Below are 21,439 nucleotides of genomic sequence, written 5' to 3'. Positions count from 1 at the left end.
AGTCCCCACGACTCAAGAGCTTCCCTGAGGCCTCTGGCTATCATTTCTCCTGTATGATCATCAGGAAAATAACTTGTCTGCAAACATCGACTGTAGAGTGTCCAGTTTCGGATGAAATGCACTGTCAAGCTCATATAAGGATGCGTTGTGCGGCTCGTCCACATATCTGTTGTTGCAGCGTAGTATGCAGTGTTGTGGACTTCATCCTCTACTTTGGCCCTACACTTGTAATATAAACGAGGCAACTCAACTTGTGTGAAATGTTTTCAGCCGGGAATTATGTACCTGGAGTCGAGCAGTTTTATTAATGCACGAAACCCCTCTTTCTCAACGGGTGTAAAAGGGGACCATATCTTTGCACATGTAAGTTGTAATGGCCGCTGTTATGTCCTTCCATCTTTGCGAGTCTTTCTTATAAGCCATCCCATGGGCAAAAGCCTGTTCTAAGGTTTGAGTCCGTGGTGTATTTTGAGCACCTGACGGCTCTTTTTTGCCTCTCAGTTGTATACTCTCTGCATGCTCGCTCACGTGCTTTTTGCGGAGGTGGTAGAAGAGGTTTGTTGTGTTGGAGTCTGTGGTAGCGATCGGTTTGCAGCATAATTTGCACAGTACCGTTTTCTGGTCCGTGTCAGACTCTTCAAATCCAAACCATCTCCATACTACAGAGGTAGCCCCTCGTTTAGGAACAAGGTCCTTCTGTGTGGAGCTACCTGGTGTTGCCTCGTCTTCATCAGCCATGCTAGTGTGTCTGCATCCACGTGGTGGCCATCAAAACAATGAAAAAAATATTGCTGTAAACAGTTTATTTTGCGACACCACGAAACAAACGATAGCGTAATGTGCAGCGATAGACGTTTTCATATCGTCATCCGATATATATCGTTATATCGAACAGCCCTATTCCTGTTCTTATATAATGGACTACACTGTGAGTAACAACATCATATACACATACAGTGATGTTTAAAACAGGTGGGCTGTTACAAGTTGATTATGTTTTAATATACAGTATGTTATGGGCATTCTTTTAGTTTTTCTCTCAATTGTAGCTTCAAGTAATATATTCAGGAGAGTGATCAAATTTACTTACAAAAACTTGGATAAGTCACTCCTAGAAATATCCCTGGAGAAAATACTCACTGGTCTGTGTTTCATGACATAAAGTCTCAGAAGCATTGTTTCACTTCAGAACACTCAATTTGCCCCAAATCAACATACACATTCCAGTGATGAATTCAGAAGTACAATTACAAAATGAGTGAGTGATCTTGGTTGATTTGCTCTTTTTTCCTCTTTTCCTCAGAATTAATTTAATTCCCATGTTTAAATGTACAGTCCTTAAACACAGACATTTATTCTCGACATTATAGTTAAAAAAAAAAAAAGTGAAAGCAAAAAGTGCATCTCATGTAATACCACCATGTGTATATGTAATGGGGGAGAATGCAAATAAGGTCTCCAGAAATAGGCAAACTAGACAAGAGTTTCTATTATACACTTTTTCCTTCTGAATTAGTCTCTGAACTGGATATCAGGTGTAATGGGAGCTATGCAGAGCTCAAACATGTAAAATACTACACTACTAAGGAGGAAGAGGTTTGTTTTAAAGAAAAAACAATAACTTTAGCGTTTTTAGTATTTTTATTTAATCGGTTTGCTTATAGTTTGTACTTTTAAACATTTCAACTTTCAGAGTTTTTTTTTATTTTGATTGCATTATTAGCACATTATCACTGTTACCTAACTAATTGCAAATGATTTCCATCTTTTTTGGATTAAATAAACATGTATTCTTAGAAAATATACATGAACCTCTCTTATTCTCTAATGTACTGTATATGTCCACCATATCAAATGAAATTTTGGTGCTTTACAGATGTTGGTCATTATAAATATGAAATTTTGTCCATATCTTGCCGCCTATTTATATACCTTTGATCAACATTAGTTTCAGGTTTTGTTGTTGTTGTTTCAAGAACCACTGCTTTTAAGTAAATATGGAGTTTGGGTCCTGCCCTTAAGGGGTTAGAAAATAATCCAGATGCTTTTGTGAGCAATTAGCATGGTCTGTTTACTTTTTCCATTTAAAATTAAATTCTATGTTCATATTTAATGAAGAAAGGGAATCCACTGCTATAGGGGACACCATTACTTCAGCTCTAGTTCTTTCTCTGCACAGCAGTGTCCTACTTAATATAGCTGTTGATTTCTAAGCCATAAAATTCTTTAGTATTAAACAATAGTATAAAATACATAAATAGCTGCAGAAATAAATAAGCTTTAAAGTGAATGTCTGATTTTTTTAAAATCTTTATGGGAACTAAATATGAACAGAGTACAATGTGTAATTATAAGAATGTTACTTCTCTAATAAATATAAATTAAACAAGTTTACTCCTCCAATGTTACAAATTTTTGTAATTGTGATATAATGTACAGAATTTTTTTGTTTGTATAAGTCTTTCTTTTTTGACAACAGTTATAGATGATGCATCGTTATATTCCTCTGTTTTCAACCTTGGACTGTATATAAGTATATTCTTACTATTAAGCTAACTGTTATACACTTCATAGTCGTTTTATACATATTCTGTATTTTACTGTATTGTTAGTTGTTTGCTACAGTTTCCAAACACTAAGGAATTCTTACTTTTACTAGCCAGAATAGTTAGTTAATTAAAAATAAAGAGTAAATACAAGAAGTGATAAAAAGATATGCACAAACACAATGTGCATACACTGATCAGCCATTTTATTACGTATTCTTGCTCTTCTTATATAATGGACTCCACTGTGTGTAACAACATCATATAAGCATACAGTAATGTTTAAATCAGGTGGGCTGGTATAAGCTCAATATGTTTTAGTATACAGTATGTTATTGTAGAACACAAGAAAATTGCCTTCTATTATAAATATGATGGCACATCAGACTCAACAGCTGCAGCTATATTTCTTTCTCACTGAAACGTATCTCTTCTGCTGAAGTTAAGATTTTTTTTTTGAAATTGCTGCCTTGGGTATGTCTTTGGAATTTGTTTTCTGGGTCCTTAACCTGCTAAGACTAATCAATTATAAGAGGCAAATTACATTCAGGGATTTTGCAGTGTTTTACTGTTTATTATACTTGGTCATTGAACAAAGGCCTTAACACCAACTCCAACACTACCAACCTAGAAGGATAATACTTTACTCCAGTTATCAATACAATACAATAAAAACTTACAGTTGTGCTTGAAAGTTTGTGAACCCTTTAGAATTTTCTATATTTCTGCATAAATATGACCTAAAACATCATCAGATTTTCACTCAAGCCCTAAAAGTAGATAAAGAGAAACCAGTTAAACAAATAAGACAAAATATTATACTTGGTCATTTATTTATTGAGGAAAATTATCGAATATTACATATTTGTGAGTGGCAAAAGTATGTGAACACCTTACTTTCACTATCTGGTGTGACCGCCCTTTGCAGCAATAACTGCAACTAAGCGTTTCTGGTAACTTTTGGTAATTCCTGCACACCGGCTTGGAGGAATTTTAGCCCATTCCTCCGTACAAAACAGCTTCAACTCTGGGATATTGGTGGGTTTCCTTACGTTAACTGCTCGCTTCAGGTCCTTCCACAACATTTCGATTGGATTAAGGTTAGGACTTCGACTTGGCCATTCCAAAACATTAACTTTATTCTTCTGTAACCATTCTTCGTTAGAACGACTTGTGTGCTTAGGGTCGTTGTCTTGCTACATGACCCACCTCTTGAGATTCAGTTCATGAACAGATGTCCTGACATTTTCCTTTAGAATTCTCTGATATAATTCAGAATTCATTGTTCCATCAATGAAGGCAAGCCGTCCTGGCCCAGATGCAGTAAAACAGGCCCAAACCATGATACTACCACCACAATTTTTTTTTTAAAGCTGGGATAAGGTTCTTATTCTGGAATGCAGTGTTTTCCTTTCTCCAAACATAACACTTTTCATTTAAACCAAAAAGTTCTATTTTGGTCTTATCCATCCACAAAACATTTTTCCAATAGCTTTCTGGTTTTAATAAACTGCAGACGAGCAGCAATTTTTTTTTGGTGAGCATTGGCTCTTTCCTTGCACCCCTGCCATGCACACCATTGTTGTTCAGTGTTATCCTGATGGTGAACTCATGAACATGAACATTATCCAATGTGAGAGAGGCCTTCAGTTGCTTAAAAGTTACCCTGGGGTCCTTTGTGACCTCTAGACTATTATACGCCTTGCACTTGGAGTGATCTTTGTTGGTCGACCACTCCTGGGGAGGGTAACAATGGTCTTGAATTTCTTCCATTTGTACACAATCTGTCTGATTGTAGATTGGTAGAGCATCAACAGCTCTTTTTTGAGGTCCTCAGAAATCTCCTTTGTTTGTGCCATGATACACTTCCACAAACGTGTTGTGAAGAGCAGACTTTGATAGATCACTGTTCTTTAAATAACACAGGGTGCCCACTCACACCTGATTGTCATCCCATTGATTGAAAACACCTGACTCTAATTTCACCTTCAAACTAACTGCTTATCCTAGAGGTTCACATACTTTTGCCATTCACAAATATGTAATATTCGATCATTTTCCTCAATAAATAAATGACCAAGTATAATTTTGTCTCATTTGTTTAACTGGTTTCTCTGTATCTACTTTTAGGATTTGAGTGAAAATCTGATGGTGTTTTAGGTCATACTTATGCAAAATTATATAGAAAATTCTAAAGGATTTACAAACTTTCAGGCACAACTGTACTTTTGTATAGCACTCTTCACTGAGTGCAGGCATAATTGCTGTGAATAAACTCAATTTAAATACACATATAGGTGCTTGTCATAAAATTAGAATATCATGACAAAGTTGATTTATTTCAGTAATTCCATTCAAAAAGTGAAACTTGTATATTAGATTCATTCATTACACACAGACTGATGTATTTCAAATGTTTATTTCTTTTAATTTTGATGATTACAACTGACAGCTAATGAAAGTCCCAAATTCAGTATCTCGGAAAATTAGAATATCAATTAAAACCAATGCAAAAAAAGGATTTTTAGAAATGTTGGCCAAATGAAAGGTATGAACATGAAAAGTATGAGCATGTACAGCACTCAATATTTAGTTGGGGCTCCTTTGGCCTGGATTACTGCAGCAATGCGGCGTGGCATGGAGTCGATCAGTCTGTGGCACTGCTCAGGTGTTATGAGAGCCCATGTTGTTCTGATAGTGGCCTTCAGCTCTTCTGGATTGTTGGGTCTGGCGTATTGCATCTTCTCCTCTTCACAATACCCCATAGATTTTCTATGGGGTTAAGGTCAGCGAGTTTGCTGGCCAATCAAGAACAGGGATACTATGGTCCTTAAACCAGGTACTGGTAGCTTTGGCACTGTGTGCAGGTGCCAGGTCCTGGTGGAAAATGAAATCTGCATCTCCATAAAGTTTGTCAGCAGCAGGAAGCATGAAGTGCTCTAAAACTTCCTGGTAGATGGCTGCGTTGACCTTGGACCTCAGAAAACACAATGGACCAACACCAGCAGATGACATGGCACCCCAAACCATCACTGACTGTGGAAACTTTACACTGGACCTCAAGCAACGTGGATTCTGTGCCTCTCCTCTCTTCCTTCAGACTCTGGGACCTTGATTTCCAAAGGAAATGCAAAATTTACTTTCATCAGAGAACATAACTTTGGACCACTCAGCAGCAGTCCAGTCCTTTTTCTGTTTAGTCCAGGCGAGACGCTTCTGATGCTGTCTCTTGTTCAAGAGTGGCTTGACACAAGGAATGCAACAGCTGAAACCCATGTCTTGCATACGTCTGTGCGTGGTGGTTCTTGATGCACTGACTCCAGCTGCAGTCCACTCTTTGTGAATCTCCCCCACAGTTTTGAATAGGTTTTGTTTCACAATCCTCTCCAGGGTGCGGTTATCCCTATTGCTTGTACACTTTTTTCTACCACATATTGTCTTCACCTCTCTATTAATGTGCTTGGACACAGAGCTCTGTGAACAGCCAACCTCTTTAGCAATGACCTTTTGTGTCTTGCCCTCCTTGTGCAAGGTGTCAATGGTCGTCGTTTGGACAACTGTCAAGTCAGCAGTCTTCCCCATGATTGTGTAGCCTACAGAACTAGACTGAGAGACCATTTAAAGGCTTTTGCAGGTGTTTTGAGTTAATTAGCTGATTAGAGTGTGGCACCAGGTGTCTTCAATATTGAACCTTTTCACAATATTCTAATTTTCCGAGATACTGAATTTGGGTCTTTCATTAGTTGTCAGTTATAATCATCAAAATTAAAAGAAATAAACATTTGAAATGAATGAATGAATCTAATACACAAGTTTCACTTTTTGAATGGAATTACTGAAATAAATCAACTTTTTAAATTCTAATTTTATGACCAGCACCTGTATGTATATGTATATATAAATATATATATATGTATATATAAATATATATATATAAATAATACTACTGTAATTACTAAATGCAGAATTATTACACATAAAAATACAGATTTGTTAAAATAAACAGAAAACAAAGTAGATTAACATAAATCAAAATCATCTATAACTGTCAGTTAATTAACTGATGAACTATGTCTCATTGACAATGGAAGAAATTAAATTTGTGAAAGAGAAAGCCAAAGACAGTTTTAGACACAGTCCTAGAAATCTCGGCCAAGTATCACCCTACACCCTACAGTGGAGTCTGTGCTGCACAGCCCAATCTGATAAGTGAATCTTTCCATCTGATTGTTTGTGTTCCTTTGTCTGAGATGACCTCTTCATACATAGGAGAGCTGCTTGGCAGTAGAGCAATATCACATAAAAGTACTGAGAAGACAAGCAGAACATAGGAGGGTTAGCAACAATTTATACAGTAAATATTACATATATATCTGCACAAATGGCTAACAGATGCAGTATGAACAGCTAATCGGCAGCTCTAGTCTGAGTATGCTAGCCTAAGGTAGTGAGTCTACAGTATGAATTTAAAATCTGAGACAGGAGGGGAATCTAGCAATCAAATCATTCCACAGGCTCAGCGTCTTGTAACTAAAACCTCTTCTCTCACTATTGTTTTAATAATTGTTAGAACCTTAAGTAGGCTGGCATCTTGAGATTTTAACATGTGCTCTGGTATATAAGTAATGATAAGTTCAGATAAGTAAGCAGAGCCTTGACCATTCAAAGCTTTATATCTGGCCACATGCAGCCCAGAAGCAACCTCCGAGTGGTTCAGCCTGTGATCCTGCCAGAAACAAAAAGAAAAACACATTTTGCAAGCCTTCAGAAATTCCTCCATAGATTCTACAGTAGTACAGACCATGAATGCAACACTCCGCGTAGCCTAGCAACATTTAACCCACAATGCAGTGACTTGTGTATCTTGAAGTGGTGGTGGCAGTCTATGATACAATGAGATGTAGTGATTTTTGTTTGTGTGTGATGGTATGCACCGGAATGTTGTACTTTGTTACTCCAATGAAAACCTTGTTTCTGACAAGCACTGTCTCTGCCATTCTCTTCATACATTTGGTTGGCCCACCACTCACATGCTTTGATCCTGCAGATTCATGGCTGTTACGAGGACAACGATCAGCCATTGACACTCAAGCAAAGAATGAATTAGGAAGTCTGCATTTGATGAAAAGCACTGATTGGTTTGTGGGACTACATAACTAATTTTTGATAGAATGTAGAGCACATTATTAAGTTGTGGTTGATATTCTTCAGTTTCACGAATTCTGTGTTTGTAATCTTAAACTATCAAGCACAACATTATATAGTATGGTAAACCTACACAGGTGGAACAATAGCAGTGCTGTTGCCATGCAGTGAGGAGATCTTGGGTTTGCAACACAGATCCTCCCTGCATGGAGTTTGCAATGCACCTTAAGTAGTGAGTAAAGCAATATATTAATGTAAAGAATTATTAGTATTATTGACAATTTCTCAATTTCAGAATTTAATGTTATGTTTTTTTTACCAAATGAACAAAACATGCAGCTCTAGGACTTCCGGCCAAACACAACATATGAGTACCTCCACCTTTTTGTTTACATACAGAGTCACTGCTTAGTTACCCATGTTGCGATTTAAGACAAACCTGTTTTTCCTCAGTGTACAGTAGACGATGTGTTCATGTGTGTTAGTTACTGTTATGAGTTTGTGCACAGATAGCTTTGATAGTATTGATAGTTCTTTTTTTATTCTACTAAATTTACTTAGTAATGTGCCTGTGTCATATATGACCAAAATATTTATTTTATTTCAAAAGGTAAACAAATGTTATTGCTTATACTATGTACTTTTATTGATTTTATGCACTTTGAGATGTACCTAGGTCAGATATGACCAAAATGTTTATTTTTTTATGTAAAAAGTGGGAAAAAACTACCTGGCTTATTAAGCAGCAGTCTTATAACTGGTACTTTTAGTGCTTCGGGAACTGTGAAATTTAGTAATGAACTATTGATAATGCTAAGAATGGGTGCTGCCGATACATCACTAAAGCTTTTTCCTAGTTTAGTTAGGACTGGATCTAAAGAAGGAGTAGTAGGTTTCATTTTAGAGGTAAAAATTATAAATTTGCTTATATATACTGTGTATATGTATATGTGTGTGTGTATATATATATATATATATATATATATATATATATATATATATATATATATATATATATATATATATATATATATATATATATATATATATATATATATATATATATTAGTAATAGATAGCCACAGACAGACACGACACCACAGTTCAAAAACACACAGGTTTATTATACACTGTATACGATTGGTTCCATACACTCACGACTCCTCAGTCCTTTAATTCATTCTTCAGCTGCCTCCACTCCTCCCTCGCAAGCTCTGTCTTCCTCCTTCCGACTCCAGCTCCTCAAAGGGGAGTGAGGCGGCCCCTTTTATCATGCCCTGGATGTGCTCCAGGTGCTTGATGATGGTCTTCCGGCAGCACTTCCTGGTGTGGCGGAAGTGCTGCCCTTGCACCCGGAAGCACTCCAGGTATACACAGTTCCTGGAGCGGCAGCGCTTCCTGGTGTGGTAGAAGTGCTGTCCTCCAGGGCTCAGGAAACATCCAGGGAGCCTCTTGGTTGGGCCACAGGATTGAGCTTCCAAGCTCCATATCTGTGACCCTTGATGGCAATCAGGGGGGCTGCCCTCTTGCGTCCAGGGAAGGTATTGCCCCCTTCCCTGATCCTGGCATGCCAGTGGGGCAAGGTCCCTGGCCACCTGCCACACACCCAGCTGAAGCCAGTAGGGTGAAGTAGGCCGTCCCGCGAGGGCTGGTTTCTTTCTTGTGAGGAGACGGGGCATAGGAGTCCACGGATTCCTACTGAAAGAGAATATAAAGATCCAGAGATGCTGCCCTGACGCCACTTTCAGGCATCCTCCGCAACACTATGCGGACAGTGTCTCCAAGTATGATCAGTCACTTGGCACTCATAATACCGACGCACTCCCCTCCCTCGTACCCTTGAGGAATGAAAACAAACGGGAATATCCAATCTGCCTTGCTCCTTGCTAGGTTAGAGGTGTCCCTCTGCACCTGCAGAGGGCGGCTCTCACTTGCAGGTGGATGCACCTGTCTTTTCTCGGGAGACTCGGTCCTCCCTTGCCGGATCCTCTTCTTTTTACTCTGGGGTGCACTGACAGTCTGGGTCTCCCTGTGGGATACAAAGGGACCCCATGCCATCTGCGCCCCTGTGGACTTCAGCGAGTCTGCTGCCCACCTTTGGAGCGGTGTGCTTGGGCAACCAGCACTCACTAGCCGGTTCCTCACACGCACCCCTACTAGATCCACCCCTATCGCACGATCGGCCGGCATTGCCATGTCCATTATCGGAGCCCCTGCTATTTGATTCCTATCATAAAAATCTTGTGTCTTTTCACTAGGGTCTCCCTTTTTATTTATGATGGCGGTTTCATCTACCTGCACCGTCGCGACTCTCCGGCTGGAGAATCCAGCGGTGCGTCCCCTTGACCAGTTTGACACTTCCTTCCGGGGCACACATACTTTTTCCCCCAGCGCCTTGATGGCCTCCCAGAGAGCACTGCAAAAGTGACCGGATGGGCTGAAGGATCCCCTCCAGCTCGCGTACAGCTGCAAACACAGCAAGTAAATTAGCCGGCAGGGGGTTTGCACTCTGGTCGCCCTTACCTGCTGGCCATGAGCCACACACACCCTCTGTTGGGTCCTTCCACGGAGAGGGGGGAAGGTTCACCGCCTGTGCCTCCACTATCCTAATCGCAGGAGGCCAGCACACACCCTCAACCCCCTTACCTGCATCACGAGGCATATCCAGGCCCCTCGCAGCCACCTGCTTCTTCAGGCCACTCCCCAAGGAATATGACTCCAGGCGCTCCTTCACCAAGTGAGATATTTTCGACAACAGCAGGCTCAGGTCCTGCACCTGGCCGTTTTCTTTTCCATCGGGGAGAGGCAGTGTACTCGCAGGCTTAGGGCGAAACACTAACAAGAGGTACTGACTCGCTTGCTGAAATAGCAGGAGTGTGCGCTTCCTTTGCGCTGTACCAAAACCACGTGCGTTTCATGCTGCTGTGCCGGGCTACTTCATAAATTATTTAAAGATGGGTCCCTGCCTTGCACCAGGCAGAGAGTCCCATCTGGGATAGCATGACCACAGACTGACACAACACAACAGTTCAAAAATACACAAGTTTATTATACACTATATACAATTGGTTCCGTGCACTCGTGACTCCTCAGTCCTTTAATTCCCTCTTTGGCCCCCTCCACTCCTATCTCGCAAGCTCCGTCTTCCTCCTCCTGACTCCGGCTCCTCAAAGGGAGTGAGGTGGCCCCTTTTATCATGCCCCGGATGTGCTCCAGGTGCTTAATGATTGTCTTCCAGCAGCATTTCCTGGTGTGGAGGAAGTGCTGCCCTTGCACCCGGAAGTACAGTTCCTGGAGCGGCAGCACTTACTGGTGTGGCAAAAGTGCTGTCCTCCAGGGCTCAGAAACCATCCAGGCAGCCCTTGGTTGGGCCACAGACCCCCACAGGGTTGAGCTTCCAAGCTCCGTTTCCGTGATCCATGATGGAAATCAGGGGTGCTGCCCACTTGCATCCAGGAAAGGTATCTCCCTCTTTCCGGTCCTTCCCTGATCCAGGCGTCCCGGTGGTGCAAGGTCCCTGCCACACTGCCCCACACCCAGCTGAAGCCCGTAGGGCGAAGCGGCCCGCCCAGCGAGGGCTGGTTTCTTTCTTCTGTGTGGGCCGGTACATAGGAGTCCACGGGTTCTTCCTGAAAGGGAATATAAAGATCTGGAGACGCTGCCACCTGCCACACTGTTTATACATATAAAAAAATCCTGGGAGGAGAGACAGTAGACGAGACATGATCTTCACATTAAGATCATGGAAGTTACTTAAAAGACCCTCGAGATGAAAAAAAATGGCCACGGAGCATCTCACAGGGAACTTAAACATGAGAATTTGTGCCAAGTGATTGACCCAGGACCGTCTCGCGATGACGTAGAACATGAGATTCTTGCAAGACACGCCCTACTTACAAGCAATGTCAAATAAGTCCACTAACGGCAAAACATTCAGTCGTGTGAAGGATTTGAGCACACACAGATCCAGGGTCTCAGCGCATATAAAGTGTATAAGGACAATACATTATAAATGAAATGTCGATGACTAAGTGAAGAAGAAAACAGTGCAGAGAAAAGAGACTCAAAAGCACTGGAGAGAAAAAAGAGCAAAAAAGAATAATCTATGTGCAAATTCAGAAAATAAGGAAAGTAATTATCAGCCCGGAACAAGTGGAATTGAAAAAAAGCATGTCTAATCTGGCTCAGAATTAAAAGACAGAGAGTAAAAGACAAAGTAGAGCTTCATAAAGACGTTCACAAACGTTGGTGCTATGCACATGCAAAGCAGGTTAGAGATTATGAAAGCAGTGGAATTTGAAAGGCTCAAAAAAAAAACAGCGCAATACACATGTGGAGAAAGTTAAAGAATATGAAAGTAAGAAAATTAGATAGTATAAAAAAAGAAAGTAAAGATCACAGTAGCACAAACAAACGGAAATTATAACTTGAAAAAGTGAAAATAATCACCACGGACAAGGTGTCATTGGAAAAAAAAAGCAGTACTAAGCGAGGTCAGAAATAAAAGGCAGAGTAGAAAACTAAGTAAAACATCATAAAGAGGTTAAAAAACAAGGTGGCCAAACACATTCAGAGCAGGTTAGAAATAATGAAAACTAGAATTCAAAAGACTCAAAAAAATAAAAAACGTAGGCACAAAACACATGCAGAGCAAGATACAGAATATGAAAGCAGAAAAAAACGACATTGTCAAATCAAAGAAAGTAAACCTCACATTAGCGCAAAGAAAGAAATTATTACTCTGAGAAATAACGAAAATGCAAATAGAGATTGAATATATGGATGTAGGTGATATGTCAGAAGTGTGTAAATATTGTAAGGCTTTGAAGCTTAAGTCAGAGAATTTCAAAACGTGGTTTACCTCACATGCATTTATTGGTTACTTTGCAAAAAAAATTATTAACTGCTGATGATGTAGATCGTTTTGTCTGTGCTAAAATTCCACAGAGAAACCTATCCTAAATTATGGTACAAAGTCATTAAACACATGTCTCACTGACCTCATTAAAAAGATTCAGAATATTGGGAGTCCATAGATTCCAAATATTATTTTTACAGAAGTTCTGAAAAAAAAGTGAAACTAATGAAATAGTAACAATTAAAAGAAAAAGAAATCTTAAAAGTGTGTATCCGGAGAACCAAACACAGGGGTTGGTGGAGAAAGTGAGCGGGGGGCAAAGTGTGTGTATGTATGTATGTATGTATGTATATATGTGTATATATATATATATATATATATATATATATCCAGAATGTATTCACAGCACATCACTTTTTCCACATTTTGTTATGTTACCGCCTTATTCCAAAATGGATTAAATTCATTTTTTCCTCAGAATTCTACACACAACACCCCATAATGACAACGTGAAAAAAGTTTACTTGAGATTTTTGCAAATTTATTAAAAATAAAAAAATTGAGAAAGCACATGTACATAAGTATTCACAGCCTTTGCCATGAAGCTCAAAATTGAGCTCAGGTGCATCCCGTTTCCCCTGATCATCCTTGAGAAGGTACTGCAGCTTAATTGGAGTCCACCTGTGGTAAATTCAGTTGATTGGACATGATTTGGAAAGGCACACACTTGTCTATATAAGGTCCCACAGTTGATAGTTCATGTCAGAGCACAAACCAAGCATGAAGTCAAAGGAATTGTCTGTAGACCTCTGAGACAGGATTGTCTCGAGGCACAAATCTGGGGAAGGTTACAGAAAAATTTCTGCTGCTTTGAAGGTCCCAATGAGCACAGTCGCCTCCATCATCCGTAAGTGGAAGAAGTTCAAAACCTCCAGGACTCTTCCTAGAGTTGGCCGGCCATCTAAACTGAGCGATCGGGGGAGAAGGGCCTTAGTCAGGGAGGTGACCAAGAACCCGATGGTCACTCTGTCAGAGCTCCAGAGGTCTTCTGTGGAGTGAGGAAAACCTTCCAGAAGAACAAGCATCTCTGCAGCAATCTACCAATCAGGCCTGTATGGTAGAGTGGCCAAACGGAAGCCACTCCTTAGTAAAAGGCACATGTCAGCCTGCCTGGAGTTTGCCAAAAGGCACCTGAAGGACTCTCAGACCATGAGAAACAAAATTTGCTGGTCTGATGAGACAAAGATTGAACTCTTTGGTGTTGAATGCCAGGCACCGCTCATCATCAGGCCAATACCATTCCTACAGTGAAGCATGGTGGTGGCAGCATCATGCTGTGGGGATGTTTTTCAGTGGCAGGAACTGGGAGACTAGTCAGGATAAAGGGAAAGATGACTGCAGCAATGTACAGAGACACCCTGGATGAAAACCTCTTCCAGAGCGCTCTTGACCTCAGACTGGGGCGACGGTTCATCTTTCAGCAAGACAACGACCCTAAGCACAGCCAAGATATCAAAGGAGTGGCTTCAGGACAACTCTGTGAATGTCCTTGAGTAGCCCAGCCAGAGCCCAGACTTGAATCCGATTGAACATCTCCAGAGAGATCTTAAAATGGCTGTGCACTGACGCTTCCCATCCAACCTGATGGAGCTTGAGAGGTGCTGCAAAGAGGAATGGGTGGAACTGGCCAAGGATAGGTGTGCCAAGCTTGTGGCATCATATTCAAAAAGACTTGAGGCTATAATTGCTGCCAAAGGTGCATCAACAAAGTATTGAGCAAAGGCTGTGAATACTTATGTACATGTGACTTCTCAGTTTTTTTATTTTTAATAAATTTGCAAAAACCTCAAGTAAACTTTTTTAACGTTGTCATTATGGGGTGTTGTGTGTAGAATTCTGAAGAAAAAAATAAATTTAATCCATTTTGGAATAAGGCTGTAACATAACAAAATGTGGAAAAAATGATGTGCTGTGAATTTTTTCCGGATGCACTGTATATATATATATATATATATATGTGTGTGTGTGTGTGTATATATTTATTTTATTTTTTTTTTTTTTATTATTTTTTTTTAACACTTTCTCTCCATGCAATTCGGAAGACCTGTAGCTTTCTTGCGCTCAATTCCACTCCAGTTTTCAACATTCTAATTTTAAAGCTCGAATATTCTCATTTCTATTCTCAATTAACCAAGGTGCGTTTCTTTGTACTTTAATCCTTTTATGTTTTAATAGGAGCTACTGTATTCAAAGCCACTTTTTAAAGTCACATTATAAGTAGATATTAGCTGATACAGATTGATTTCTACAGATATTCTTGAGTTTCTGAAACTATCTACAAATTTTGATGCAGAGTAATCTAATTATCTAGAATCTGTGAGTGTACTGGTAAGGGCAATATCAAATCAAATGTAACTAAGAAGTGATCAGAAATAACTTTATTTAATATTGTCAGTCAGTCATTTTCCAACCCGCTATATCCTAACACAGGGTCACGTGTGGTCTGCTGGAGCCAATACCAGCCAGCACAGGGTGAAAGGCAGGAACAAATCCTGGGCAGGACGCACACTAGGGACAGTTTAGGATTGCCAATGCACCTAACCAGCATGTCTTTGGACTTTGGGAGGAAACCCACGCAGACACGATGGAGAACATGCAAACTCCACTCAGGGAGGACCTGGGAAACAAACCCAGGTCTCCTTATTGCAAGGCAGCAGCACTGCCACCATGCTGCCCAATGTTCTTTATCTTTTCTGGTAATTTCACTGATTAGCTCTGATACCTTCTTGGTTTCCAATTTATTCCTGTGGGAAAGATATGAGATAATCTGTCCTCTTAAGAAATAAATCCTTCGACTCCTAATACAACTCCTCAGCTTCCGGTACTTTTACTCCGATTCAGACTCTTCTGTATTTAATATGCTATTGTATTTTCTATGTTGATTGATGGAAGGCAGCATACACGACATTTAACCACAGAACTACTGGCTAGGAAGCTGACGCTCTACCATATTGGCCAGTTTAAACAAAAGAAAAGAACCCTATAACGTACATCAAGCCATAGCACACACCTCCACCTACATCATTAAACTTGTTTATACTCAAATTAACTTGTTAAACAAATTATTTCTTTTTATCATAAAAGAAAATCTTGCAACGAAACGTGATCTTCTGAGAGACAAAGAGACACTTTCACTTCCCGCTACATGGTCAAGTCACCCTGGATAAACATAGTAAGCCCTAATACAATAAACCCAAGGGTATGATGTTAAACTGTCTCCTTTTTAAAAAAAAAAAAAAATAATAATTAAAAAATTAACACATATATATATATATATATATATATATATATATATATATATATATACTGTATACTGTATACGCGCATATAATTGTAATTAAAGCATAAACAAAAAGTGGCTGAGAAGGGAAAAGGCTGGATTATTACAGGATCAGTATCACTGCAAGTGGATCAAACAGCTGAGAGACCTAATTCTAATTAGATTCTAATATTGTTCCTTCTGCATCAAACTTCCAGTGCAGCAAGTCTGTCTCCCAAGTATTTTACTTTCGGAATTTTCAGTCATTGCTTTTCCGTCAGCAGTAGATGCCAGTTGTTTGACTATTTCAATTTTAGTTGTGAACGTTTGTTTAATGTCTTCCAACTGAGCGCCAAGTGCTCTAAGTTTTTTTTCAAACTTAGATGCACTTTTCCTGAATTTGTTTCTCAATTTTTGTCTAGCATACCTTTTAAAGGCTGCTTCAAAGCGATTATTTACACATTTCTCCTGCTCTTTAATATCCTGCAGCAGCTTCTCGTTTGTCTTGTGTGTTTGTCTTTATTTCTTTCCTTATATCATTTACTGTATATCACTTTTCCTTGTATCATTTATTTCCTTCCTTGTATCATTTATTTCTTTCTTTATATCTTTGTTGAGCTCCTTTATGCCTTGAAAGGTGGCCATTGCGGTGATCATTACCTTCAGTTTGGACAGATCGTTTCCGTCTTCGTGCTCCGCGGGTGAACTGGCAAGCCCAGTTAATGTCGATGTCATGAGGAGTAGATGACAATGCGGAAGGCAAGGCCATTTTCAGTTGCAATGAATCTTCTGGAATCGATGAGCTATCGTGACCTGGATCACTTGCACATTTGCTCCCACATTCGCTCTCGGCTGGAGACGATGCAGCCACGCTAGGTTCCAGTAAAATACGTAATTTCGCCTCTCTGTTCCAGGTCAGTCTCAGAAAGGCCGTACCTTGATCTTGGACTTGATGCCTGCCTTGGCTTGGATGAAGCTTTAGCTTTCTTTTCCGTTTCTTTCTGAGCCCCTTTCCTGACACTCATGTTTATATATCCTTGCATATGCTGTAGTAGAACTTCCTCGGGTTGGATAATTACAGGGTACCTTGGGATGATTAAAAATAAGAAAGAAAATACCACTGCTAACGGAGTTACGCTTCAGAAGTCCATCTCCCGTAATGGACGATACCAAAACTCTGGATTAGAGTGATTTTTCAAGATAAGTAAAGTAAGTAAACATTTTATTTATAAAGTGGCCTATCACATACAAAAGTCATAAACCGCTGAACAGTAAAACACAGAATAAAATGAAATATCAAAACAACATACAATACAAGGACAATATACACTATTAAACCCTGAAGACTAGGTATAGGAGTGAATTTCTGGTCTTTTTGTAGTGTTATTTTTGCCTCTTTTTCTCCTAAAAAGAGAAACAAAACAGCACACAGTATTCCAGATGTAGCCTCATTGTTGCAATATACAACCTAAATAATAACTTTCTTGGTTTGCGCTTCACTCAGCATAATATACTGTATATTCCCATCAGCACATTAGTCATTGTTGTAAAGTGCATATCAACTTATAAACCGTACACTTGTTTCACATATAGCACATATAACATAAAGTGATATATTCAACAAAACAATATTGGGCAAAAGAAGAAACTCCTTAACCTATATACAGTAGAATCTACATTTTTCCCTTATGCACAGATTATATTGTGCTGTGTCAGTCACATTCTAAAATGGATCACAATTCAGGCAAATAACAAAGAATACAGCAGAATGCCACAAAGTAACAGTATGTAGATGTGTCCACATATGGCAAGTTATAAAACACTTCTATATTGTTTCATCAAGCTTACAGCAGCTAATGTTACAGAGGTGTTTGACTCAAAAATCATAACTGAGTACATCGTAATATAGTTTCATTAAAGATGCTTTCATTATACTATATGTAACTTCACAGGAAACAGCTAAACATGATTAGCTGTAAATGGTTTACACGAATATAAAAATGGAAAGATGAAATGTATTTTATTCCCCTGTAAATTATTTTAATATTGTCTTGATAAACTACAACGTTCAGTCAGACTTTCATTTTCATCAGAATGTCTTTTCATGCTGAATTGCTTTAATTAATTAATTTTTTAACTGTTTATTTTGTTTTGACTTTTTGTAATATTCCAGATTATACACAAGTATTATCATTTTTTGAGTAATATATAGATGAAACCATTACTTCCATATATGGTCTCTAAAACATTTTGCACAGAAATTTGAATTTAATTGATTTCATAATTGTAAGGGAAAAATGGGATCATGGGTATATGTTGCTGGTCATTCAATGACTTTAAATGCTATGGCAATAAATATTGTGAGTTAAGATCTTCTATTTAATGGTACAATCATAATGCTTTTATATTGTACCTTTTTGTTAGGGTGTGTTTTAGTTAGCCACACAGGGAAAATTGATTAATTTAATATTACCTGCCATTATTTCATATTACACACTATAAACTGTCCCTAAAGATATATATATATATATTTTTTAATTACAGAGCACTTTTTGACTATGACAAAACTAAAGACAGTGGACTGCCTAGTCAAGGGTTGAATTTTAGATTCGGAGACATCCTGCATGTCATCAATGCGTCTGATGATGAGTGGTGGCAAGCACGGCAGATGACGCCAGATGGAGAAAGTGAAGAGATTGGAGTAATCCCAAGTAAACGAAGGTGAGTTGAGTTTAAATTAGATTCATCTTTCATCTGTTAAAATCCTTCCTGCTTCACTATATTGAGGTTTTTTAAAATCATTTTAAAGAACATTTTTTGAGATTGTGCGGTGGAGGCATAGGTGTGCTGTGAATGTACACGTTTACTGCAGCTACATGTTATTAAAACTTTAGCTATTATATTTTTGATGATTATACTGCATGATGTCATTTACTACATAAAGTACAGTTTTTTGAGTTTTTATGAGACTTGGCTATTTCTGGTTAAGACTGTACTGAAGCTTTTTGTGAGCTCTCTATTTCTTTATACTGTTGACTCAAAAACGTGTCTGTAAACTCAGGTTTTGAATAAACAAGTTTCATTTTTACAGTTTATATATGAGAATAACAAACACATTTTGCTTTACTGTACATTTTCATGACTATTTGAAGGCAATGGTGAAGCTGTTCACTAGCTGCTTTTCTGACTTTGCCTTGTATGGGTACTGAAATAGTAAAAGATTGCATTGCCTTAACGTCCTTGCAATTAATCTTTTGAGTAGAAGAAATCCTACTGAAAGAAGGATTCTAAAGGCTTAGTGTGATCAGATCTGGGCGGTTGATTCTTGCGAGTCAGTCTTGATAATTTCAGAAATCAAAAATTTAATTTAAAGAACAAATTTGTATACTCCAATCTGTGTTGAACACCATTATTCAGAGGAGTGTTTCAGAAATAAGAGCAAACTTCGCCGCCTCAAAGACTGAACATAATAAACTCGCTTAAATCCTTTCACTTCTTTCAAGGTCAGCTTGAATGAAACATCTCAGATATATCCTCTCTTCATCTAAGAAACTGCTGCTTTGGGGCTTAAATCAACTGAGTAATAAAAAGAAAGACTAAGAAAAACTTTAGGATCCTAGGAATTCTGTCACATGCTGAAAAAGTAATATACTATAATATTTCTGAGTCACAATGGGTGCTATGGTTCCCTCATCTTTGAAACTTAAAGCCAGAAACAATAACTGTTGTGCCAGCTATGAAAACCTGCAGCAGTTTAAATTGAATGCAGAACGAACACTAGTTTCCCACCATTTTATGTTGAGGTGTCCCCTTTTGCTAACAAAAAGAGAGAGTGCAGCTGTTAAGATGGAATTGGCAACAAATCAGGTGATCTGTGTATCTTTTAACAAGTGAACTAAAAACAAAATGGTTTCTCAACAGACTTTTGACTTGCTATGAAAACCATAAGACTAATTATCATAATCAGACACAAACTGCATGGAGTCATTTACTACAGCAATACAGTAATCCCTCCTCGATCGCGGGGGTTGCGTTCCAGACCCCCGCGATAGGTGAAAATCCGCAAAGTAGAAATCATATGTTTGTATGGTTATTTTTATATATTTTAAGCCCTTAGAAACTCTCCCACACTGTTTATAAATATTCTCTGCACAGTTATACAGTAAACCCTTATTTATCGCGGTTAATCCGCTCCAGACAGATAAATGAATTTCCACGAAGTAGGATTCTTTATTTATAAATATTTGCACAGTTAGAGCATAGAAAACCTGTTTACGACTTTCTGAATACGATTTTAACATTATTAGAGCCCTCTAGACATGAAATAACACCCTTTAGTCAAAAGTTTAAACTGTGCTCCATGACAAGACAGAGATGACAGTTCTTTCTCACAATTAAAAGAATGCAAACATATCTTCTCTTCAAAGGAGCGACATGAGGAGCAGAGAATATCAGAGAGAGTAAAGTAAAAAAAAATCAATAGGGCTGTTGTGCTTTTAAGTAAACGAAGCACCATGATAAAGCCACCGCAGTGAAGGGATCAATGTGAAGTTAGTCTTTTCAGCATTTTTTAGAGGAGCGTCCATATCTTCTAAGCAAACGGCCTCTGTGCAAACAGCCCCTCTGCTCACACCCCCTCCATCAGGCGCAGAGTAAAGCAAACACTCAAAAATCAATACGGGCTGTTAGAGCTTTGAAATATGCGAATGTGTATCATTGAGGAGTTTTATTTAATATGCAATACGTGCTCTGATTGGGTAGCTCCTAAGCCATCCGCCAATAGAGTCCCTTGTATGAAATCAACTGGGCAAACAAACTGAGGAAGCATGTACCATAAATTAAAAGACCCATTGTCCACAGAAAGCCGCGAACCAGCGAAAAATCCGTGATATATATTTAGATAAGCTTACATTTAAAATCCGCGATAGAGTGAAGCCGCGAAAGTCGAAGCGCGATATAGCGAGGGATCACTGTATTATTTAACTCCCAAAACAGAGAAATAAGTCAAGATGAGAAAGCTGTTAATCTTAAATCAGTATGCCAGAACTTTAATCCTGAAACCACATTTGTTCAAAGGGCTATTGATATTGCACTGCAGCGCGGAGAAAAGAGACCCAAAAGCATTGGAAGAAAAAAAAAAAAAATGCAGATAAAAGATTATGAAAGCAGTGGAATTTGAAAGGCTCAAAAATACGATTGCGCGATACACATGCAGAGAAAGGTTAAAGAATATGAAAGCAGTAAAATTCGATATTATTGTAGTGTCTCAGCCAGGTTGTAGCCTTTTTTTTTTTTTTTTAAGTGACTGTTAGGCCCGATTGAGGGAGGGTGGGGTACAGCACGGAAGACTGACTGTGTTTGGGTTGGAGAGGGTGCTAGAAGGTTGTGTTTGGGGTTACGTCGCATGTGTTCCAAATAGCAATCTATTATTTCCACTCTAAAACTCCAGCAGTTCACTCATTCAAGCAAGGCATGAGCTGGGAAAACTTAATGAACGTTCTGCGACGGTGGGGGATGGATGGCTGCTTACTGCTCATCTTAATTGCCACATTTACAGGACAAAAGACGCTT

General features: G+C 38.9%; 1 protein-coding gene across 17 annotated transcripts in view; it reads left to right on the top strand.

The window, feature by feature from the left end:
- The window catches only part of dlg1a (discs large MAGUK scaffold protein 1a), a 562,325-nt gene that overhangs the window by 482,268 nt on the left and 58,618 nt on the right, over positions 1-21,439 (top strand). For all 17 annotated transcript variants that reach the window (XM_039758348.1, XM_039758430.1, XM_039758380.1 and 14 more), the window contains one exon: positions 18,413-18,589. In XM_039758348.1, coding sequence (XP_039614282.1) covers positions 18,413-18,589 — 177 coding nt within the window. The remainder of the gene's footprint in view (positions 1-18,412; positions 18,590-21,439) is intronic.

This window comes from Polypterus senegalus, chromosome 1 (genome assembly GCF_016835505.1).
Source record: "Polypterus senegalus isolate Bchr_013 chromosome 1, ASM1683550v1, whole genome shotgun sequence".
Classification (NCBI taxonomy): Eukaryota; Metazoa; Chordata; class Cladistia; order Polypteriformes; family Polypteridae; genus Polypterus; species Polypterus senegalus.
This window is presented reverse-complemented; position numbering and strand designations above follow the sequence as displayed.